Source organism: Semicossyphus pulcher, unplaced genomic scaffold (genome assembly GCF_022749685.1).
Source record: "Semicossyphus pulcher isolate SPU_LCO1_2020_fin unplaced genomic scaffold, fSemPul1.0.p SCAF_1, whole genome shotgun sequence".
In the NCBI taxonomy this organism is placed as follows: Eukaryota; Metazoa; Chordata; class Actinopteri; order Labriformes; family Labridae; genus Semicossyphus; species Semicossyphus pulcher.
This window is the reverse complement of record NW_027211603.1, coordinates 16,818,440-16,843,864: the sequence shown is the minus strand read 5'-3', so window position 1 is coordinate 16,843,864 and position 25,425 is coordinate 16,818,440. Positions and strand designations below refer to the sequence as shown.

Below are 25,425 nucleotides of genomic sequence, written 5' to 3'. Positions count from 1 at the left end.
CATACATACATGACTTTCCCACCTTCAAAAGTAAAGCGATTATATAATCCACATTTGGTCAGCCTTGCCCTTATCTGTACAAAGTGTTCTGTCCTTTACTGTCACAACAACATTGCTAAATAAGTCGCGGCCATTGGTTTACTCTACCACCCTCATCCTGTTCCTATAGAACAGATGAAATGAAGTGAGTGCAAACAGAGGCTCTGAAAGAAAGCACTGCAGTTAGCAGATTTCACTTCCACCCTCTCCTGAGAGAACGTCTGCTTCCCGCAGATATAAATAGGGGGCAGATTTGATAATTAGTAGAAATGAAGGTCCGGGGGCTCAAAGACTTTGATCAGCATATTTCCCCCTTGTCCCTGACCTTTCATCGGACATGTGTCTTCAGCTCTCTCCCTTTCTCTCCATCTCAAGCCTCGCCATCTTCTATTCTTCCTCCCTGCTAATCAGCAAACACATGAACATAGTTAAAAAAAACAACTGCATATCAACATATATCTTCATGGGATCTTTTTTTTTCCAACTTCCACAGCATCATGATTTTCTGATTGATTAGTGCCAGGCAGCCCAGGTTACAATGCATCAAATGTTCCCACTGCATTCCTCACTATGGGAAAGTCAGCCCTGCACGCTAAAGGCTGTGAGGTTCCATGTCATGACTGTTGCAAATCATTCAATTTCCATGTCTGCTGGTCTAAAATTGAGCAGAAATGTTGGATGTGTATCGAACTAATCAGATAAGAATTTGAAAGACACAGCTTGAAGTTATCTCTCTCTCTCTCTCGCTCTGTCTGTCTTGCAATTTTAAAGACACCCCACTGTGTACGGGTGTATACTGTGTGTGCTCTGTGCACTGGGTTGCCAGGGGGTGAATGTAAGCTTGTGCCCGATAGCCGTTGTCTGATTATACATCAACACCTTATTCCAAGGATAATTAATGCTCTTATAAATTACAAAGCTTTCGAAACAAAGCACAAGGGACTGAACAGATAATACAGCCTTTCAGTATGGTACGTAGATGAAGAAAATAAGGCTGCTGCTTTAAGACGTAACTTGGAAGTAAAATAGTCCCTGCTCTGCAACTTTTTGGCAACTATTTAAACCGTAGTAAAAAGAGCCTGCGCATTTATAAAGAATACATTGTGTTTGCTGTTGCTCTATCTCCTCTCCTGTACTGAGGGTTGAGTAAATGATATGAGCCTTCTCACATTTGTACCGCTAGTGTACCACAGAAGCCCCCCATGCTGGCTGCTAATTGGCGGGAGACTGGGAGCTTCCTGCTGTGCGTTCGCTGCTTCCCTTTGCTTTGCCACCCCACCAGGTCTTTCACCAACACTCCGCACAACCCAGTAATTAACCCACAGCTAATTAACTACTTCTAATTACACCGGCACGCTGTTTCTATCACACCCTCCAAAACTGAGGAAACACTCTTGTGCCGTGTGTGAATCCCCTCTGGAGGATTTTGGAAGTCAGCTGAGCTCCAGTCGGATCACTGAACGCGTATGTGTCTGATGTACACTTCTGCGCTGTGATTGCGCCGCTGCTTTGCTTTAAATCACTTCTCTTCCGTTCTGCACATGAAATGGATTAGCAGAATTTGATGGTGTTTCGTAAAGGGTAAAATCATTTTCAAGGTTCTATTTCAGGTCTATTAACAAAGGAGGCAATTGATACTACAAACAAATCAATTTAGCCCTTTCTGGCCAGCATAACTAGTGCAAAATGGTTATGAAAATTGAGTTCTGTGAGAATAAAACAATCAGCACATGGCCTTCTGGGTATTTGAGTTTGCTCATATCATAATCGGCACAGATGTTTTTAGCTGTAAGTTATATTTTTGTTTCAAAACTAGTTTGATTCTTCAAGTATACCAAAGCAACACATCTGCAAACTTCCTTTTGGTCTCTATAACACCTAACGTGTCAAGGTTTTCAGAAGCTGCCTCGCTTCTGCTGTCTCTGAGAAATACCCCCCCCCCCCCCCCCTCCGTTCCAGTGACCGGCCCCCTCTACTCACACACACTCATGTAAACACACAGCACTGTTCTTCCTCGCCTCAGACTCAACACAGCCACGGCTATTTCTGTTCCACAGACTGATAGCTCCTACTGAAGATCATTGATTTTACGGGAAGCCCTGTTTACAGGCTGAGTGCCATCGACCTGAGGTGACTTTTTGCCTCCTGCAGTCAGAGCAATACTGAAGCACCCTTATGTCTGCATTAGCTGAATAGTAGACAGAATATTTACAGCACACAATAGACAACAATGCTGTACATGGTTAATTGCCTGATTTACAGTGTTGGGGATGAAAGCGAACAAGAACTCTCGTCTGAACTCTTCTTCAGATAATGATGGCGTATTGTCTACAAGAGTTTGGCTTTTAACTCCATAACAACATTATCCTGCGACAGCAGTCGTGGACATTGACAGAAGATATTCATTCATGATTTTAAATCTTTGTCACAGTTTATTATTAAGTAATACAAAGTACAATTGTTGATTAATACAAAGGTTGTTTAATGACAGTACGAGTATATATCATATAATTTCATGCGATATTTTCTTTTAGTTTCTGTGCAGTCCATCACCAGCATGTTAAGGACCACACGTGCACACTCATATGTACCATGGCTCTTCCCTAGTGGAGTATCAGCTAGTATTTTATTAGTCATATGCTATAGTTAAATTTGGCAGGAGTAGACTGTAGAGAGAGGCAGAAAAGAGACACTTGCAGTGCAGTGTTAGAAATGTAAATTCCCTCACTGTAGGCGCCCAGTGTTAAAACCAGAATTTACTAAGCCATGTCGGGAATTAAAATGGACTTATGTTTAAGAGTGCAATGCATGCATGCTTTTATTGGTGATTAATTGGAACAAACCTAAGAGATAAACCCCGTGCCTCACTCTGCCTGAGGACTACAATGGTTCCCCCATCAATGAGCATGTCCCTAGTGCAACATCAAAGGCCTTCCCCTGCTTTATCAATAAGAACCCTTCCTTCCCACATCTTCCTGTAACTTGCTTAGCGTTCACGCCATTGATTTTCCAATAAGCGCCCCCTTACCCTGCGGTGGCTGGCCAGGCTCAGTGATGGCTCAGAAACCAGACAGAGACGGGCAACATCACTGAGGGACAATTGAAAATCAGATCTAGTGTATTGTTCGAGGTCCTCTAGGCATACTGAGAACCAGTTTTTTTTACATTTTAAAGAGGTGTTCCTCTACTGCTGACTTGTTTAAAGATAGGAGGAAGGGTCAGGGCTGCAGCACACCTATAGCCCAGCAGTGTTCACAGCAAGGGTTTAGTCAGAGTTAATTCCCCCTGGAAACCCTGGAGAGCAGGGTCCTCTGGAGGCAAGGCCAGGCCTTCAGGCAGGTATGAGGCATGCTTATAATCAGATACTTCCTTAGCCTTTAATTCCTCCCTCAGTTGCCTGGTGAATCCCAACTAATGAAAAGACCCTTACCTTAAAACTTATTTTATTTTCCATCGAAACATCCAGACCCATACTCTGACAGTGCTCATATGGACTCAGCTTTTTCACAAGGTTCGGCTTTGTTAGGGTGGCTGGAGACGGTTCACTTTATTCCTTTTTAATGTTGTGTCAGAAGAGAGAGACAGAGAGCAAGGGGGACCCTGGCATCAAGTCTTTGAAGGCAGGTGGCAGCAGGAGTGTGAGTACTACAGTCAGGATCTGTTCATCGGCATTCTCTCCCTCTGATCAGCTCAGGAATCCAGCCTTTTCTTCCCTCTGATTATCTCTTATTGTCAACTCCGGCTTGTTTTGGCTTCATGAAGCCTGCTTATTGTCAACTCAGTGGGCCCACATTCAAAACTATGATACAATACAAGGGCAGAGGCCATGGCAGGAGCTTTTGTTTTGTTTTCCAGTTGCCAGCATGCAAAGGAAAATCACAGCTTTTTTTTTACATATCATAGTATATAACCTCACATAATACCACTCAGCAGTAGTCACCTTTAGTGGGCCGCTGCTCCATCATTTTGATTTGTGGTTATTAACACAGTCAGCACACAGAGACACCGGCCTCCTCCACTTCCCCTCGTCTTCGACCGCGTCTCTTTGTCTGTCTCCCGGACTTGTTTAGTGCCTCCCAGAGATTAAAGCTTTTCCTGCTTTAAACAGGTGTCACTGAGCCAGGCAGACCTCCGAGAGACAAACAGCGTTATATCAGTTGGCCCATCTGCGACTTGCCGACTCCAGACAATCCCATTGCTCATCAGTAACCACTGCAGGTTATTGAATTACACCATCTTGATTTTAAAGGACAATCCTGTTTTCTGTAAGGGGTGGACACACCAAGCTGGCTCAGAGCTCCAGCACTGATCAAGAGTCATCGTGTTATCCTGTCTGCTGCTAATTGCTTCAGGTATCTTACAGCAGTAATGGAAATGGATGGATACATATCATCACTACAGTACACTCTAGACTAAAGATTATGCAAAGATGAGCGTCAGGAACTTTGGAGGTCATTTTGAGCTAACTACTAGTTGTGCACGTGGGCCTTGTGTTCCCAGGCCTGGTTGAGACAGGCACTGGAATCTGGAGGAGGGGCTGATGGAGTAGATTACAGGAACAAGGTGTGAAACAGCCTCTGCTCCGAAATCGCACGTTGAGACTTTTCCTACGAAGCAGTCCTTTTCCGACAGCTCACATTTTCTTTTTTCTTCCTTCTCATTTTGTGCAGTTTACCCACGTGCCTTTAGTTTGAAGAATCATTGTCTGTTTGACATATGGCATTTTTTTTTCTTGCATAACTCTCGCTGCCCTCAGTCCATTTGTGCGAAATGACTGTTGAGCTCATAGCGTCTTATTAATGGAGCAGATAATAAATACTGACCATAAGGACTAGTATCCCCTCACTCAATATGGCAGCCATCTCTAAATCATGTCTGGCTGTATAAAGCAATCTTGTTAATAAGCCGGCCAGTCTGATATCTTTCATTTCATATGCAAAGCAAGGCACGGGTCACCGGGGTTAGCTGCTGTAGTGTGTGACAAAACAATAATACGAGCCACACTTGCAGAAAATATCTCCATGTACACATTACAATAACATCTATGTCATCATTGTCAGCATGTTTTAAATTTCCTTCATCAAGGTCATTGCTTTAACATTATAAAGATCTTTCTTCATTGTTACTTTGCCCACAACATGCTCATAGCTCCTCTTTATTCAACCCTCCAAATACAAAATCATATGTGTGTTTTTTGAGCAGTTTAAGTGCATATAGACCAGAGAGGTCTCAGGTATGTTGTGTGGAAGGTGAGCTTCATCAGACATTCATGAAGCTGCAGACAGACATTATCAATCTCTTCTCTCCCTCAGTGGTTAATATGTTAGGGTGTGGGGGTAGACTCCATTCTGATCACAGCTGAAATTTGCATCCCTAAGTAAATAAGTAAATAAATCAAGTGCAAGCAGTGAATGTGCTAATCAACCGGGACATGGCAGGATGCTTGGTGCCGGGAAACTTTGCTCATGTAATATTCAGTACTGGTGGGTTAAAGGGCAGCCCAGAGTTATTGGTTTCAGCCCGATTGCCCCCTTTAATCAATGTTGGCTGCATCCCTTTAATAAAATTATTAGCTCAGCAGTATCTTGAGCTATCATTTTATCTCTTCTGCGCTCTAAATTGCAGCCTGTGTTGGGCCTCTCAGATGCTCGGGGCATGGCCAGCTCCCGAATGCTCAGCTCCCATTTATTATTTCAGAGGCGGAGGATGGCTAGAGTGTTTGAAACCAGGCTGAGCGTGGAGGTTATTGGATGAAAGATCTAAACACAGCTGCACGAGGTCCCAACCCAGCTCATGTATTTTCGGCTCATAGAAAAATACAGCTTTTTTTTTTTTGCCCTTGTTAAAGTTCATACACATCTGTATCAATAATGCACATGTATTATATCCTTCTCATATGTGCACATTTTGAAGTTAGTGTGATAATGGGGATATTGTTAAGAATAGCTTTTTTTTTTTAGATGCAGTTTTCCTTTTTTTTTCCCAGTTATGTAAATGTACAATGTGTTGATGGGTGGCCTCTCAGTGTCTAATTATCTCACAAGGAATCTATTTGATCCATTAAGTTAGCCTGTTTCTCCTTTTTCTGACTGCAAGTTAATTAAAAACGGATGTAGGATTTGCAGAATATAAGATTAGGGGTGTTGTTTGGAAGGTGAAGATAAAAGATGGTACCTTCCTGATATGGCAGGAAGATGAATCATGGACGGCTTATTAGTGCTTGTCTCAGGTATTGTGTTTAAGTACCTAATCTAGCGTAATGAGCAAGGTGTCATTTTTCAATTATATTTCAGCCTTTTGTCTCTCACCCAATGTGTCATACATTTGATTTTCTTCTTCTAAGGTTCCATACATAGCATCACTTTCAAATGTTCTTCAGCTTATCTTTTCTTAGTATACTTTGTTATACTTGGAAAAAAGTACCTAGACATTAATGTATCTAGCATTAAGATGGTGATGGCTGATTTGTGTTTGATTATGTTTATGCATGATGATTTAAATTAAACATCCTAGATACAACAATAACCTCTTATCTCGTACCTTTTCTGTCTCTGCAGGCCTGGATGCGATGAACGCCTCATGTAGGCATCAGCATGGACAGCTGTGAGTCTCCTGTGGTTTCTGGGACAGACGATGGGCTCGGCTCTTCCCAGCAGCAGCAACCACCACAGCCCTGGAACGATCACTCTAGCTCACAGGTCCCTTGCACCAACCAGGCCCCTTCCCTGGACCCCCTGTCTCTCTCTGCTCCCTACCCTTCTCAACCCCAAAACCCCAGTGCACCTCATGACAGGGTGAGAGAACTACAGTCCCAGCAGCAGCAGCCAAAACACACATCATCCAAAGCCCACCGTGATAGCTCTGTCACAGGCCAGCTGCATTCTAGAAGAGAGGGTCTTGAGGAAGAAGAGCAAGAGGGAGTGAGCTGTGGAGAAGAGGAAGAATCTGAGGACTTGGATGAGATGGAGATTGACAGCTGTTTCCCAAGTCTGCAACCCTTTCCTGGGGTGCCGATGGCTTCAGGGGGAGGGGGCATGCCCACTCTCTTGCGACATCCGCCAACACAACAACAGGGAGCACCTGAGAGTGGGAGTGAAGAAGGAGAGGAGGAAGAGGAAGAGGAGAGCAGTGATGTGGAGAACCTGGCTGGAGAGATAGTCTACCAGCCAGATGGCTCAGCCTACATCGTAGAGAGCCTTAGTCAGTTGATCCAAAGTGGTGGGGGCATGGTACCCAGCCTGCTTCCCACAAACTCTCTCACCAGTGGGGGAAAAGTGGGGGAACCTGCTGGGACTTCATCCTCGGTCTACCCTCAGATCATCAACACGTTCCACATAGCCTCGTCCTTCGGGAAGTGGTTTGGCAATTCAGACCAAGGTTTCCCCAATACCTCAACCATGGCAGGTCTCAGCCCTGTCCTGCACAGTTTCCGTGTCTTCGATGTGCGGCACAAAAGCAACAAGGATTACCTGAACAGCGATGGGTCTGCCAAGAAGTCCTGTGTATCCAAAGATGTTCCCAACAACGTGGATTTCTCCAAATTTGATGGGCTAGCCCTATACGGCAAGGGTAAGCCCATTCTCATGTGTTTTCTCTGCAAGCTGTCCTTTGGCTACCCGCGTTCCTTTGCCACTCATGCTGTCCATGATCACCGCATGACACTGTGTGAGGACGAGCGGCAGTTACTAGGGGACAAGCATGCATCTGCCATCATCCAGGGCATTGGGAAGGACAAAGAGCCCCTCATCAGTTTCCTGGAACCAAAAACTAAGAGCGCTCCTCTGCCACCTAACCTGCTCCCCATTAACCCTGGTCAGAGCTTCTATGGCACGTTTAGTGGTGTCCATCTGGAGCCTGGAAGCAGCAGTGGGGGCAGTGAGATGCTCTTGAACAAAGATTCGGAATCTGGCCTCCAGCAGCAACAAACCCCACTAAGCTCAGTCCTTTCCCTTGGAGGGCTGAGCATCCCTAAAGCATCCGTTCTTACCTCATCCCCAGGCTCTGCCAAAGACTCCAGTGCCCTGCCCAAAAAGGGAGGGAGAACAGAGGGGCCTGCTGGGAAAGAGTTGGCATGCAAGGGAGAGGATGGGGACACTGAGGGTCATGAAAGTAAGGAGCATCTATTGAGCCAAATGGGGGGCTCGGAAGAAGAAGAGGAACTGTTATTAGGGGAGGAGGAAGATGAGGTGGAGGCAGAAAGCACTGCAGTGGCCTGTGGTGATAACAGTAGCAGTGGCGGTGGTGAAGCGGGGGAACCAGCTGTCTCAAACCAAAGCATTTCCAAATCTCCTTTATTAATGCCTAGTAGCGCTCTCCAGCCTTCTGCCTGCACCTCTGCAGTCAGTTCCACACTCAACAGCAAAGCCCCTGCTTCCACTTCCTCCTCTGTCAAGAAAGAGGGTTCAGCTGCCGATGGTGGAGGGAGGACCTCAGAGCTCCCTCTGAGCTTTAACTGCCAGGGGCCAAGTGTTCCCATGGCAATGGCGGCAGCTGCCGTCAGAAGGAGCGAGGATGACACTGCTGGCACTTCCTCCTCACCTCTGTCCTCCAATGCTGCTGCTGATGAAAGTGCCAATCGAGATAGTGCCACAGCTCCAGAACCAAATGATTGCCCGGCAGAGGGAGAGGAGGAAAACGGAGCCCTTCTGCACCATCACCACATGCACCACCATCTTCATCACCTCCACCCTTCATCTCACGGCCTCTCCCACTCCCTTCCAGGGGGCTCCTGTGACATAACAGGGATGGGGGAGTGTTCACAGAACCACGGGCCTGGTGGCAGCGGAGGAAGTGGGGTAGAATGCCCCAAATGTGACACTGTCCTGGGATCCTCACGCTCCTTGGGTGGTCACATGACCATGATGCATTCACGCAACTCATGTAAGACACTCAAGTGTCCCAAATGCAACTGGCATTACAAATACCAGCAGACGTTGGAGGCTCATATGAAAGAGAAGCACCCCGACTCTGGAGGCTCTTGTATGTATTGCAGCAGTGGTCAGAGCCACCCACGTCTGGCTCGTGGAGAAAGCTATACCTGTGGATACAAGCCCTTTCGGTGTGAGGTAAGTAGCACACTTTTTCAAAAGGTTGCAATTAGTTATTAGTTAGTAAAGTTATTTTGTTAAGCCATTTAGTCCGATTTAACAGGTAAAGTAATATTTGAAAGTGATGAATATACTACTTTATTGCATTTAATGAAAATATTTTCTATATTTTGTAGGTTTGTAACTACTCGACCACCACAAAGGGCAACCTAAGCATCCACATGCAGTCAGACAAGCACCTGAACAACATGCAGACACTGCAGAATGGAGGCACCATTGGCTCCGGGCAGGAGCAAGTGTTTGGACATAACCCAGGAGGAGTGGTGGCTGTCCCCTCTGTGACCCAGGCCAGTAGCCATCACCCTCCCCACCACCACCCTACACAGTCCTCCACCCATATGGCTGGACCGTGTGGGGCCCCCTCCCCGACCAAGCCGAAGAACAAGCCTACTTGGCGATGCGAGGTATGCGACTACGAGACCAATGTTGCACGGAACCTGCGCATCCACATGACCAGCGAGAAGCACATGCACAACATGATGCTTCTGCAGCAGAATGTGACGCAGATGCAGCATGGCCGACTTGGCTTGGGAGCCATGCCTTCACCATCTGAGGCTGAGCTCTACCAATATTACTTGACCCAAAACATGAGCCTTCCACCAGGCCTCAAGATAGACCCAGCAGGAGCTGAAGCCCAGTTTCTGATGGGGAGCTTTCACCTGGATCCCAACATGGCCGCCCTGGCCCCTGCTCTTGGTGAGACCCATTTTGCCTCTCTAACTTTCAGAAAAGTAAAGCCTTTCTTTTCATGTGAAATGAGTTTCAGTTCAAATGTATCTTGAATCCTAATTCATCATCTTAATTAAATCTCTGATGTTAGCATGCATGCTTGTTTACATTGTTGAATCAGTGTCGTGCCTGAAGGCATAGCTGCCCTAATGAACTACATGGAGGCATATTTGCTTTTCCTCTGATACTGTAGTCTAAGTGACACCATGTTAATGTAACTTTGACTCACATTTGAAGTTTATTCTCTAATGCCAAGTTTTGCTCACAAAAGGTGAGTAAGAGGACCAAACCTCTCTCTTCTCATGTCTCTGCCCTTCCCCCTTAGGCAGCCAGTATCAATCTTATATGTCATAATTCCCTAACTGCTGTTGAACTTCACCAGTAGTTCTCTATTTTTTCCAACTTTGTAATTGCAGCTATAAATTTTATCTTGGTCAAAGAGGGGCTCAGCGTGTGTAATTCAGCAAGCATAGCAGAGTGTTTTGCGGGCCAGTTACAACCCCACAGTTTGCACAGACTTGTCTCTGACTGTCGCCAGTTCAAAGACACAAACAAGAATTGATTGCTGTGACTAATTCCTTTTCCCTCTTCTGCCATCTGGTTCGTTTTCCTGTGAGGTGACTTGTAATAAGCATGTTACAAGGCAGGCGATGATGACACAGTCTAGGCCCATAAACTACAGTGGTGTCATCCTCAGTCACACTTTAAGGAACCCTTGAAGCCATCATACACAAACACTTCAATATTAAGTTCACAGTATGATACATAGGGCTCAATAAATCTCAAGAGAGAATCTGCCCTCACAAGGAGATCTCAGACCAAGCTGCTAAACTGAGAGCTGCACTTTCATGCTCGCACAGTGGATTTTTCAGTTTTGAGTCTATTGCCAAAGAGATAACAAATGTTGACCTCACACGATCTCAACGTCCTGGTAATCCACATTTATAAGACTCTGCACTCTGCTACAGTAGTGAAAGGAAGATATGAGATGGAGTGCATGAGAGTTAAAGACGAGGGTCAGAGATGTGACTTTTAGTTATTTGTACGGGAATTTCTGCTCTATTTTATGGTGGAATAGCGCAAAAGACAAGTCAGACGGGTATTCACTTTGAAACATGAGTTTGGGAAAGTAAAAAAGGAACAAGTGGAAAATGTAAAGATTGAGTCCGCACTTTTCTAGGTTCCCCTGGCACTACCAAGCTGTCTTTGAATAACTACTGACATGGGTTGACATATATACCTTCACAATATTAAGCATAAAAGAACAAAAAATGTTTGAATTTAGTAAGGAACTGGATCCACTTCTGTTTGTATATCATCGAATGTTCAGCAGTGAACAATGGAGGATGCATTTGATTTATAGTGATGTGTGCTTGGGAACTTCTTAGTTATTCACAAATGATAAAATAACTTGCTTTTCCTGTAGAGCTCATGGCCTCTGGAGTTTATTTACAGACAGGCCATGAGAGTGCACCAACCCAAAAAGGGCAGTGTGTATACTTATTCTCTGGCAGAGTGAGGAGTTTTGTGGCAGAGTTTTGTCCCTATGGAAACGTCCAGGCTTGCCTTTCACTCAGCAGAGATAGCTGTACGCCTATGAATGCATACATGGACACAGTCCTCTATGCAATTTCATACATACAGACATTATATAGCTGTACCTTGTCTGAAATGTTATTCAGGATAGGAATAACAACAATGTGACTGTGAGTTTCTTTGTAAACTGAACTATTATTAAAACTTTAAGCTCTGACTTTGTGTAATATAGTGATAAATTTATATCGCAACCATCTTTATACCTTTGTTTGTCTATGTGTCCCCCCTGGCATTCCAGTAGGTGGGGAGATCCCTATGGACGTGCGGCTGGGCAGTGGGCAGTTGGTGTCCGAAGAACTGATGACCCTGGGAGAAAGTCTATCACAAACCAGCGACCCCTCCCTCAAGCTCTTTCAGTGCGCCGTGTGCAACCGCTTCACCACTGACAACCTGGATGTGCTTGGCATGCATATGGGAGCTGAACGCAGCCTGCCGGAGGAGGAGTGGCGCGCTGTGGTGGGCGACTCGCACCAGTGCAAGCTGTGCCACTACACCACTCCGCTCAAGGCCAACTTCCAGCTGCACTGCAAGACGGACAAGCATGTGCAAAAGTACCAACTCGTGGCGCACATCAAAGAAGGGGGCAAAGGCAATGAATGGCGCCTGAAATGTGTGGCCATTGGCAATCCAGTGCACCTGAAGTGCAACGCCTGCGACTACTACACTAACAGCCTGGAGAAGCTGAGGATGCACACTGTCAACTCACGCCACGAGGCTAGCCTCAAACTCTACAAGGTTAGTGGTCCTTTAGCTCCTTTATCACACCCACCACTCAACCTTTTTATAATAGTTTCTTACAACTTTCACATTATGCTGAATACAAACACAACTGGAGGGGAAGAGCATGTGCATAAGCAGGATGTTGCTGTTATTTCAATATGTGAAATGTTAAAACATGACCTGGAGAAGTCGTATGATTGAGTCATATTTCGAAGTATTCAACTACCCTCTGATGAGTTTTATACAAAGGGACGATGTCCAAGTTACAGCACATATTGTAGTGCTGCCCCTACGACTAAAGCTGCTCTCCCAACACATGACTGAAATCGCTGTTGGCTGACCCCTGCCTTCCCGGTAGTCACATAGAAGCAGGGCCACACTGCGGCCATGAGAAGAGCGTGGCAGGTGAAGCTGGCTCGGAGGCTTAGGGGTGAATCACTTGGAGACGAATGAAGAAGTGTGAGGAGACAGAGGTTTGGTGCTAATACTCCTCGGAGCGGGAAAGGCTGAATCGTTCTCGACAGCCGTATTGATTTTTGCTGGACTTGGAGCTTCACCTTCTCCTCTAATCATTCCATAATAGCCAATGGATGAACACTCTCCGAACAAATGGCCATAAATCTAACAGGCCTGATTCCACTTAGGTACCTATCCTGTTTGTCTGCGGCTTCGGCCACTCTGCGCTTAACCCAAACTGGCACAGCTGCGCATGTATACACACACGCACACACATAGAAGACACACAACAAAACACATACCCTGAAACCACATACTTCCTTTTTAGCTTTAATACATAGAAAATCAACAGCATTTTTCATATTACACTGTTTCCTGTAGTTGCCCTTATTTTCAACAACTTCACTCGATTGTCAAGTGTTTGACTCTCAAAAAGTAAACAGGAAACACAGTTTAAACAATTCTGTTGTTTGACATTTGTATTGGCATCTTAGTACATTATAATATGACCTCTTTTGGAAAGGAAATATTGTGAGGCATGTGAAAAATGTTGTTTTTAATCACATTAAAAGCAAAAGCCAAGTGGTCCATTTAAACCTACTCAAAAAGGCTTTGTATGTAACAATCATGCAGCATTGGAAGTGGTTCCTCAGAACCCCTGGCATATCTCCTGTTCACAAGGTCTTGGTCCTGAAATAAAGTAAAAAAGAGAATCAATTTTCAGTGTTTAGTGAAAATGGGAGGTGTGATGCAGGGCTACGAGAACAGCAGTAACAGGGGTCAGGGGACACGGGGAGGTGTTGAGGGGAGAATATATAGTCTGGCTTGTTAGTCTAGGGTTTGCGATAGGGCAGACAGAGGACCATAGGGACATTTTCAGATGCACAGCTTATTTATAGACACATACAAATGCAAATATGTAACATAATCTGCAAATGTGTTGAGTCAGTTTTGAGGCAGCAGAAAAATATTGCAAGATATCCTTGTGTTCTGCCAGCCCCATGCTCCATCTCTCCTGGCCTTTGCTGCTGGACATACTGGCCCACATTCCAATGACAGTCTCACATTAGACTAAAATAGACACACTCTGGCATACGCTCTAACACCTTTGGAGTGAGAGACTTGTTTTGTCTCACGGGATAGTGGACAATTTATATTACGTTATCTTTTTGCTTTCCTCTTTGCCGTTAGCTCGGAAAGCTAAAGCGAGTTTTTCCTCTCCTGCCTCTTTTTCCAAGCGAGTTTCTTAAGAGAGAAGAGACATATGTCATACTGCTGCTCAGGCTGTGGGGGATTAAATATGTACAACACATCCAGGCATGATCATTTTTTATGACTTAAGCCTCTTAAGATGGCTCCATATTTCTTAAAACCAATTGATCTTCCGAGAAAGAGTGTGTGCATTTGTCCAGAAATTACCTGCTCTCTCAACCCAAGAACACTGCGTCCTCGTAAGCTCTCCTCATCCCAGACACGACACCGAAACAGAGCTGTTCACAAGTCGACAAGAATTATTACAATATTTTGTGACTTACATGTGTGATTAGCTGACAACATGTACATGGTAGTGAGGCCTCTTGTAAGCAGTGGCTCCACACTGGAGAACATTGCAGCCTTCGTCCCACTTTGGATTTACTGTCCTGTTGGAGATACTGACGGGCTGAAACCCACAGTGGCCCACAAGCCTGTAAACCTAATTTGGTATATTATGCAAACAGGGAAAAAAGGAAAATCACCATTCATTTATTCCTCCCAAAAGAAATCTGATGCAAATAGCACCATTTTTAACCTTTTTGGGGAGAAAATAAATCATCAAGTCAGCATAAACACACTGTAAGATGTGGGAGATGCTTGGGACACTTCACCCAAATCAAACTGGTTTGCATTAAACAGGCCCTTTGTGTGCACAGCTCCATATAAATTGAAGCCTGTAATTACTGGAATTAAAAAGGAAGGTTTAAACTGAGGGCTAAGCTGGATGGGATAATTTGAGAGTCTGTGGTATGCGGCCCATATTAGGGCTTTCTAAAAATATCAGCCCCACCACCCCATGTATTGGAATGTTCCAAAAGACCACAGAAAGATTCAGCAAGTCATCCTAACCGCATGGACCAGCACGCAGTGGGGGGTGATGCTGTATTCCCCTGTGTGCTCTGCTCTAAGTTAAAAGATTCTGAGCGCTGTGTGTTCCGCCAATGCTCCCTGTGTAGCTCTGTAGCTAACGTTCACTCTCTTCTTTCCCATGGACCATAGGAATTTTGTAGCGGCTCTGATGATATTATGATGGTCACCCATTTTGCTCTTAGAATGGTCACTGCTAAACACAAACAGATGGGTTTTGGAGCCGTATCCAGATAGCTTATATGCAAGTGCTCGTGCTGTGTGCTTCAGGATATGTCCCTGAGACTCTCCCTTCATCTTCAACAAACACAGCTTTAATTCTCATTTTACAGTTAGACATACATAATATTGAATATGATAGCCCTTATACAATCAGCAGCAGGCCTGAGGATTTGGCTAAGTGTTAGTGTGGAGGTGAGATGAGTGGAACTAATCCAGCTCCCAGGCCCTGGCTTCCCCGGCCAGACATAATGGGTGGGGCCTAACCAGGCCCAGCCACAGGCCTCAGCTTCCAGTTAAGGGTTGGGGGAAAGGGGAGGAGCACAGGGAGTTAGCTGGCTACCTTCCTTGTCTCGGGGGCCGGTGCAATCGGCGGTAATTGAGATTGATTGGATGTTATTTTTCCTCTTGCAAATGTAGTCCATTAGCTTGGCACATGCATAATCAGTTTAGAGCGCAGTTAGCCGAATGTAATCATGTTCCTCGGTGTCTGCTAGCACAAAATCCACTCCAGATGCCGCTTGGCCATGGAAAGAAAGGGAGAAAGTGCCTTCACTATCAGTCAGGGAATCTTTAACCAAGAAAGTCCTGACACCCCTCCTTCTGTCCTTGTCCTGCTCGACTGAGAACATACAAACCTGCTCAAACTATTCACCGCTCATCTCTCTCCCAATGCCTTACAGTCGCATCCACTGTCTGTGCCTTACTGATGAGAAACTGGACTTTTGATCATATATTCTGCACCTTTAACTGCACTCACATAGTGTTCAGTGGAGCTCAGCAGCTGGCCCATTAAGGAACACAATACATCTGTATTTTAGATGGAGTTAATGCTCCTATTTTACCCTTCAGTGCAATCCAAAAAAAAACACAGAGGAAAGAAAATGTGTACAGAGAGTAAATAATCATATTGGGAGCTGAACGCAGCCTATAATAATGATATAATAAAGGGAAAGAAGTAGTAATGTAAATGAAAGGATGAGTTGTTACATGAAGAGGCTTTAAGTTTGTTAACCGATGATCCTCAGCAGAAGTCCTGGCTTAATGATACCAGAATTAACTCCAATCCTCTTGGCATGCACAGCAGTTTGAGGTGCAACCACAATGAGATTATAGTTGTGTGTAGTATTCATAAAAGAATTGCAGTTTTGTAATCAATAAAGCTATGAATTGTATTCTGGAATCATGCAGGATTTCAGGACGCAGGATCAATTTCTGCTGACTTAAACTCAGGCCAAGTGCCGTTTTATTTTTATTCCAAGAGATTTCGACATCTCAGCTGGATTGTCAGATTTTTTTTTACACCATCAGGACTATTATGGACTCATGCTGCCTGTCACTGCTGTGGCAGGGTCAGCAATTCCATGTCTAATTCCTCCAGCAAGCTCTGAAGCTTTTCAGGCACGTCGAAGTCGTGCCTCGTGTTTTTGGTGGTCTTTCAGTATGCAGAGATAAAAACCGACGGCAGCGTCACAACAACGATTAAAACAGGTATTGTGAGATGTCCCTCTGTCGGAATGACGTCTCGCGGGCGCCGGGGCCTTACCCACTCACCAAGCAGACATTTCTAAGAAGAGGAGGGTTAGGAGGAGGATGGAGAGACAGACAGGAGAGGAGAGGGGATGGGGGATGGATGGAGGGGGGGCACAGGAGGGTTGGAAGGATAGATACTCTGCTAATTATCATGGCTAGCCTATGATTGTTCAGTAATAGTGCTCAGTGGGAAAGGTTGCAGCAGTTCCAGGAAGAGCTGAGCTCTGATTTACTGGTACTACCGCTCTAATAAAGCGCTCGCTGCACATCCTGGGAGACAGCCCATTCTCTCCTTTCACATGCACAAGTGTGTGAACGCACACACAAACACACACACACACACACACACACACACACACAGCCCAATCTTGTAATCTAAAGTGCCAGCAGATGACAACATTGGGCTCATGAAATGTATCATTTTAATTGCTCATAGAGAACTTATTATAATATGATTCGGGCCAAGTGATGTACATGTCACCAGTGGAATAACAGCACACTCAGGAAGTGTTTAAATTCTGGATAGGCCCCTGTGACGCCTCCTTAATCAACACAGCCTTGATCCTGAACCCTGCTCCCCTTTTTGAGTCAGCATGTGTTGAACTCGAGCGTCCTAGATCTCAGTAGTTCTGAGTGGTGGGTGGAACAAGGAAGGAGTGGCATACAACAGAAAATAAGGGTGGAATGGAGAAAGGGGCTGTCAGGCAAGGAAGGGGGGCAGTAGGGCTTAGTATTTGGCAGTGTGCAAGAATTTCACAACCCTTCCAGCTCCCACCCCTCGAGAAGGCCACAGAGCGGGTCAGGCTTTGACCCGTAGCACAGCTGCTGCTGCTGCTGCTGCTGATTGTAAGTTCAACTGCCCTTCTGTGGGTGTTGCTGGGATTTACAAAGTGACAGTGAAAGAAGGCGGAAAAGAGGGAGCAGGCTGCTTAGACAGGAGAGGCTGGTCTTTTTTCAGTGGCTGTTCACCACAGATGCCAGAGTCAGAAGAGCCCAGTGCATTACAGAGCAGGTTCTCCGTCCTGGGTCTGTGGTGGAGATAAAGATGCATTCTTTGTGTTCCATCACACAGAGCCACAGCAGGATTAGAGAAAGGACATTGATAATACATTATAAGCAAGGAGTTGGAGATCCTTGGTCATTGTGTTAAGGATTGTTTGTTTTGATGAGATTTTTTTGTTTTTGGACGCGAGCAGCAGCGCTCGCTCTGGCTAATGTGCGGGGAAGCTGCTGATCCTGTTATCTGCAGCCTGATCAGCAGAAAAGGCAGATTGGTCTTTGAGGAAGGAAGGGAATAGGAAGCAAGGTTGTAGTGACTGGGGTTCATCGCAGTTCAAAGCAGAGATAAGGTCCACTTTGTGTGTAATAGGTGGTTTTGTTCCTCTAGGCAGTGAAGTATGATGTAGTTTGTACCTCCTCCCAGATTCTCTTTTAGCAGACATTACTGTTATCCCACTTTTCCTACCTTTTTATCCTCTTTCATTGTCTTATTCAAAATTAATAAACATAAATGCTTTTCAAAAGCAAAAGAAAGCTGAAGCAGTGGGTGGTCTAGTACGGGGATCTGCTTAAGGTTAAACATCTTAACTCCAATCATGCTGGAAAACAAAACATTCTCCTCCAGCTAAATCCTCTCTCCGCATCCCCCATCTCTCTGTCTCTTCAGCTTGTTAGAAGTTGCTTGCTCCTGATTCTGTTCTTAAATAAACAGATGTAGCCCCCATAAAAAGAAAGAAACATTAACTCTGCTTAAAATGTGTATTTTATGACACCGGGAAATAAAGTTCTTCCCTTTTAAAGTGATAAAGATATTACTAATAACATTATTCCTTGAGGAAACCTCTCTCTGCACCAACAGGAGGGTCTCTGTATCTAATCTGTGTTATTCTCTGGCTCTGCCTTCTATCTTGTCAGGACATATTACAGACTTATCAGTCATTGTCCTGTCTCTTTACCTCCCCCACTGTAAGAGAGATAGGGTCCCTTTTGCCTTGTCTTCAAAACAACCCATTTAGGATCCATGTAATCAGCGACCTGTACGATTTCCTGTTGATTATTATTGTGTATTTGGTAGTCAAAGTGCAGTAAAATGAGTCGCCATGTAGTCTGACATTACATTTGCATGCACGCACATAACCTGATTACCATGAATACCCAGATTGAAGTAATTGAAAAACGCCCCAATAACCAGCTTAATATTTGTTGTTTTATTGCACAAGTATATGTGGAAGTACTTTGGGTTAATAAAGGCTCACAAGAAGTGTTAATATAGTTAAACTAAGGCTAATATTCTTACCTCTTTTTCCTGTTAGTTATCAGATGAAAGCTTTTACATGTGGATCGAAACACTGTAAGAAACCTGACTCGTATGCATGTTGAGTGCATTTAACACACTGTGTGGCTATCATGACTTGAATGAAGCGTCTCACAGGTCTTCTTCCTCAGCTGGTCAATACATCAGGCGACCTCTAGCCACTGCACCAGAGAGTCTAACAGAGGCAATTGGCAGGTAAACACTGCTTTGATGAGGCCAGATGTAGGCTCCTGTGGATCTATGTAGCTGCTAAGCTGAAGGGATGGAGAGAGTGAGGCGGGCCGGCTTACCGGCTCTGCGCCATCAATACATCAGTGGCTAAGCCACCAGATTAATGGCCTCCGAGTGGTCAGGGCCACAAAACTACTCAGCTCTGAGGTCTGTGTTCAGTGGAGCTGTTCATGAAAAAGCAAGGTAGGGTGAAGAGACAGATGAGGAGAGGGGAGGAGGTCTTAGGTGCCAGGATGAGCACACAGGGACCTCTCTTCTGTTTGGGTTTGGGCTGCAGAGTAGAGTCATGGGACAGATATATTTTACAGAATGATGGATATGCGGCCCTGGCTGTTGTTGCGCTCCCCTTGCCTTGTAATCTTCCACTTGTAAGTCCAAAAGCATGTTCGAGAAGCTAAACTCAAAGTATTAGAAGCAGTATTGTATACATTAAAAACATATATTTATAACGCACAACAATTGTTTCTTTTAATGCACAACTTACATGTACAGGGCATTTGGCAGCTCTTTATGTGATTGCACAACCTGTTGGCTCTGTTGTTTGTGATTTCAAACCCGTACTTGATTTACAGCCATTTAAATAGCTCCTAAGTGCGCAGAGCGTGTACTGCCTTTGTTTTACTCAGGTTTTTCTTTGTTTTAGCAAATCTGCCCCTAAGGTCTTTCCATTTTGTGGTGCATCGATTAATGTTGGATTGCAGAACTTCAGCAATTTCTTGCCTGGATTTCATTGGCTGTTTGTTGTTAGTGATGGGTCAGAGAGAGGCTGAAGCCTGCGAGCATGCTCTATTAGAAACAGACTATTTTGGATGGGTTGTGTTGCACAAAATCAGACGTGAAGCATTTTTGTCAGTCGACCACCTCTTTGTGACCATTATCGAGGCTTTAGTGGAAATTAACCATCCGCCAGTTTCCTGAGGACTATTTTCTGTTCCGAGTTTTATTTGAAACTGTCGGCCCTCGGAGGCCTTTTCTTTTGCAAATAGAAAAAAAGCCGTCTCTTCCTGAACTTCACGGTGCTGGTTGTCCGTCCATGTTTTTGCCTAATTGCTGTGCGCTGGAGTTCAGGGTTAGAACTGGGAGCTGTAAATCTATCAGTGTTACGCAGACAATGTTTTCTCCAGATGTAGAAGAAAAGATTTCATCCTTTTGTAATTAAGCGGTACAGCCCAGGGTGTCATGAGGTTTTTATTAGGGGCTCTGGAAAAGATCATTTTGCACCTTGTTTTCTCATCATGCCTTTTATTCTACCAAACAAAAGATGATGGATAAAATGGAAAGATGAAAATGAAAAAAGTAGCATGGAATAAAATCTCTTGTTTAAAGTCTAATATGGAAATTACTCGGTAGTGATGTAAGAGGTAGCGATGGGGAGTGCGGGGTGGAGGCACAAAGGGGACAAAGGCATAGTCATGGAACCAAGGCAATTACATATTTCCCCAGATGAAGAATATCAGAAAAAAACGTCTTTTTTAACCCCAGGAATGTTCCCAAATGTTATCTTTCCCACGGGTGCCGTCTTCTACACCTGTGTTCTACTTTAAACTAACTGCTGGAATAAGAGAGAGAGAGAGAGAGGGGGAGCAGGTTGTGAAAAGTGATAGTGAGTGTAAGAGAGAGAGACAGCTTAAAGAGTTGAGGACAAGAATGCTCTTCAACTTCTCAAGGGCACCGATACTTTATGGCCTTCACATTCCTTCATGACAAACTGATGCCCAGAATAGACAGTGTGGCGTTATAAAAAAGAAAAGTTTAACTACCATGCCTTTAAGCTCCGCCCCTACATATCATCTCTGTCCCTCGCTCACCTTCACCTGACCCTGCGTCGTTTATGTGGCGGCCCTCAGGGTCACCCTCTCGGACGCTTTCCTTTTACTAGCCAAAGCTGGTGAAAGCAACAACTGAAGTGCCGTCCTTTGTTCAGTGTAAGCACTTTTACACATTTGTGTTTTATAAAGTCCTTTTCAATCTCATGTTGATTTACAGACGCCTTTTTTTCCCTTGGAGATCTTACAGACGCGCAGACAGTAGAGGAAGTCTCCAGAGCCACTGAACTGACTCACTCACTCCCAGATCATCCCTCACCGCCTTCCTCGCCAGCCCCACAAACTCTTTTTTTTTTCTTCATAATGTCACCACAGTCAATCAACACGAGCCCAAAAAATTAAAGACCGCTGAATAATTCAAACTCGGATCCTTCCTTCAGACGGACGATCTCTGTCACTAGATTGGAATTTCCTTAATTTATGCTTGTTAGGTTGGAAAAGTCATGTTGCAATAATTTGAACCATAAGGGCCGTCTGTCTGTGCAGCTACTGTTTCAATGAGAAGTCAGGGAGCCGTTAAAGTTTGAACATAAAATGGTGAGATACAGAATGCAAATAATTATTCAAATTATGGATGTAATCATTTGCATGCTGAAAGGTGTGTGTAGGGGGGGGGGGGGGGTAGTCCTGGCATCTAAATAAGTTCTATATAGCAACGTATTATATTAATTGTTGATCTTTCAAGAGTGATGGCGTATTCATTTTTGCAGTTGTGAGTCCCAGTGTGACCTGAATAACTCTCTTACACACTGTCACACATCATCAAAATCAGTATCACACACACAAAATGCTGGGTTATTACGCTCGCCAATGTTCAGTTCAACATCCTGTCTCTCAGTACGCACAACTCCACTGAAGTCTGTCTGTCCAAAGTCTGTCCACACTGCCGGATCAGTCGTCTGTGAATGGCCTCTGTTTTTAACTTAATAACTCTCTATTCTAAATATATTTACACTGAACTGTATTTTTCAGTGATACAAAGGCTTTTTATTCTCCTTAATTTGAATAGTTTTATCTCTTTCTTCTCTAATTAACTCCTTTTAAACTGCTGGGAGATTACATTTTTAATGTCTGTAGTTATGGGATATTAAATAGACTCAAACTAGTCTTAAGCAATAAGCAGTTGAAACTGGTTGAGCGAGGAGCCAAATAAAGGCCAACTCTACAGAACATGAAATTACTCTGTAAAATCAGAGATTTCAGGACCCGCTGTTTGCTCTGATTCCCCACCATCTTCTCTTATCACTCAATTTTCCTCAATTTACAACTTTTTCCCCTTTTTCGAGTATGTTCTTTCATTATCAGACAGGTTGGTTGAAAAGGACGGCACAATTTGGCGATGGGTCTTTTGGTGTTTGGGATTATCTTCAATCATTGAGGTACTTTCGGCGATCATCAGATCAGAGGATAGTTTGATAGTGAGAAGGCTGTAAAAGAAGCCCTGAGATTGAAATGCTGGATAACGTGAAATAGAGGAAAACATATGTGTTGTGGATATAATTTTACTGATTTATCTTTGAAGGATTTAGTGGCTTATAGCAGAAAACTTGTCATGCTATGTACATGTGGTTTAGAGAGATCAGCCCTCCACATCTGGAAGGGAGGTTAGGGCTTTTTAGGATGAGAGATCCAGCACTGGACTATTCCCAGCATTCAACTTAACTTTTAAATCATTAAACATGATGAAGCCATCTCCACAAAGTCAGGGGTTTATATACGAAAATCAAACACCATCTGCCATCTCTGATCAGAAGCAACAGCCATCAGGCCAGGGTTACCAAGGCAGAACAGGAAAAGCCATTAACTGCCAATCACTGCATCGATCGACAAGCCAGTCCACCACTATCACCCCCTCTCTATCCCCACCCGCCCCTGCCCACATACACACACACACACATACACTTCATCTGCTTTTACTGTACAGTGCACACACATGCACAGACGCATGCGCATGCACATAGCCTTGCATAAACCACTATCTTTTTGTGCACCAACGTTACGTGATGGGCAACACTCGGTCTAGTTTCCAGCATGAACGGCGTTATCTTTTGAATTATCTGGAGTCTAGATTGCAGGATCAACGTTCTGCACAGTTTAGATAAAGCCTGTCTGTCTTTTTTTAATACTGGCTCAGTTAACCCGATGTAGTAACACGTGGGGTTTACTGAAGGACACTCAGGATGCTGCTTAAAAGATATTTCCTTCTGTGCATCACTTTGTAATCTCTTCATTACCCCAAATGCATCTGGGCGAAGTCCATTGCCCATTCTGCTCGGTCTCCTCGCACAATTTTGGAGTCAACCGTAAGATAAAAAGGGAACTAATAGAGTCAGTGAAGGGCAAAAAGCGAAAAAAAAACAAGATTGATTTTTTTTCTCCTCCATTTTCAATGGTGTCGCTAGAACTGAGGGTCATTAGAAGAATATTTACCTACTTCCCAATTTAATAGAGATGCTGTATATCAGAGTGATCTGGACCAGAGGTCAGGGCTGGGGGGAGCAATTAAAGCATATGGATCCAGAAGCTGTGGGCCGTCCCATTATGTGTGTTGGAGGCAGGAACAGATAGCAGGCTGAGGCGATATGTATTGAACATGGCTGTATTAATTAATTGATCTTAGTTACTTATGAACTAGTGATGCATTAGTCAGGGGCACCAGTGGCATTGAGGGTTGCATGGTTGTAGTGTGCATACAAAGCATTCAGTTTGCACTATTTTTAAACATTTAAAACAAGTGAAAGCACTTTTACATGCTTCTCTGTGCTAGTTTTCTCTTACATTCGAACAAAATGTGCTGTCTTTTCTGTTACTTGGTTTGGTTAGGTCAGCCTTCTCCGGGGCCACACAATAGCCAGAGACAGAGCAGATATGATGGATGTGGCCTGGGGCCTATGCACTCGCTCTGCGTCTGCGGTGGCCTCATCCACACATCAGCCACAGGGAGAGGGAGGGAACGCAGTACTGAGGGAGGGCGGGAGGGAAGGAGGGCAGGGATACAAACCAGACCAGCCATTTTCCTCGTTCCGCTCATAAATATTTGTGTGGCTGATTTATAAACAGTGGAGCAAGAGAGGAGATCAAAGTGAACTGTAACGCTTATATAAAACTGGGGCTTTTTCACTACGCTGCCCTACACACCATGCCCGTACCTATTAAAGACAAAGCTATATATCACCAGGCATATTGGCAAGAGTACTGAATGGCCACTCACACTTTAGAGCTCCGTCTTCCCCCTGTTGTGGCTCTAGTTCTAATAGCACTACCCTCCGAGGTTCTCAAACGCCAGTTAAAGGCCATCAATATGTGTTACAGCTAAAACACAACCTGCTCTCAGCCTGTGTAAACTCCCCCGAGGTCAGCGGCTCCTTAGGTGGATTTTACATGGCTGTAGTAATGCCAGGCAGCCATATTAAAGCATAGCAATGCAGTGAGGAGTCACTGTGCCCTGCTGGTGGTGGAGCAGTGTTCCTCACAGGAGACAGCTGCACATGCTGATTCAGGCAACCAGCTGGCCAGACGCAACACAAAGGCCAGGCCTCCTGTAAGGCAGAGAGGAGGGATTAGGGTGGGGTGAGACACTGTGCGTGTACTGTGTGTATGTTTGGGTTTGTTGGAGTGGAGTAATACCTTTGCATAACACCATGTGCCCTGAAACTGGCAGGCAGACACACAAATTCTTGAAATTCTACACCTTCAACTTATGTTTACCTTCGACACACATACATATATCTCCGGTCCACCCGAAGCCCCGCCCCTAAATGTGTGGGAGCAAGAGGTGCCCTGTTTAAGAGCAGTTATAGCTGGCAGATGCAGAGGAGCACCAAGATGGCTATTCATTGACCTCTGTGGGAGGAAGAATAGCAGGTCTAATGGGAGAGAAAAGAAGGTCTTTTTCAATGGAGGTCCCCCCCTTTGTCCAGCAGTGGGACAGGCTGTGCTCAGTGTGGTGACGCCTGGGATAGTCGCTGCTAAACAGCCTACGTCAGGCCACGTGTGTTCAATGCCCTGAGACGCTGTGGCATTATTTTTTAAGGCACTTCACCTCGCGCTTACACAACAAACATGCTCAGGTTTTTATGTAAGATATATTTCTTATAATTGGCCTTTATTAAAAAGTGTTTCTGTGCAATGTATAGCATATCCGTACAGTCACTGAGAAACAAGATATAGATTTGTTTGTATATATTGTTGTAGGGTATGCTGCTATCTTAGAGTGGTTTGAGATTAAGCTTCCTTGTCCTATATATTGCCGTCCTCCCTATATCCTGTTGTACATATTGTCTATGGCGTGTGAGCTTGATCAGGTAGGCAGGCATTGTAGGGAGGTTTGAGAGAGAGCAGACTGCAGATTGTCTTACCCCTGGTGTGTCTGAGTTTCTGTGCGGGGAGTTCAAAGTCCTGCTGAACATCAGAGAGCTGATGCTGAGTGAGGCTGACTAGCTGCAGCCTGTGGTCTGCGAAGGGTTACTGAATTATTACTGATGGTTTCAGGGGTAACTGTCCGACCACAGGACTGGGGATTATTAATCATTTA

The 25,425-nt window shown here is 44.7% G+C and overlaps 1 protein-coding gene across 1 annotated transcript in view; it reads left to right on the top strand.

Annotated features, from left to right (window-relative positions):
• Positions 1–25,425, top strand: part of zfhx3b (zinc finger homeobox 3b) — a 130,750-nt gene that overhangs the window by 38,151 nt on the left and 67,174 nt on the right. The window contains exons 2-4 of the mRNA XM_069657257.1: positions 6,597–9,104; positions 9,263–9,842; positions 11,710–12,206. Of these exons, the coding sequence (XP_069513358.1) occupies positions 6,633–9,104; positions 9,263–9,842; positions 11,710–12,206 (3,549 nt within the window). The 5' untranslated portion in view covers positions 6,597–6,632. The remainder of the gene's footprint in view (positions 1–6,596; positions 9,105–9,262; positions 9,843–11,709; positions 12,207–25,425) is intronic.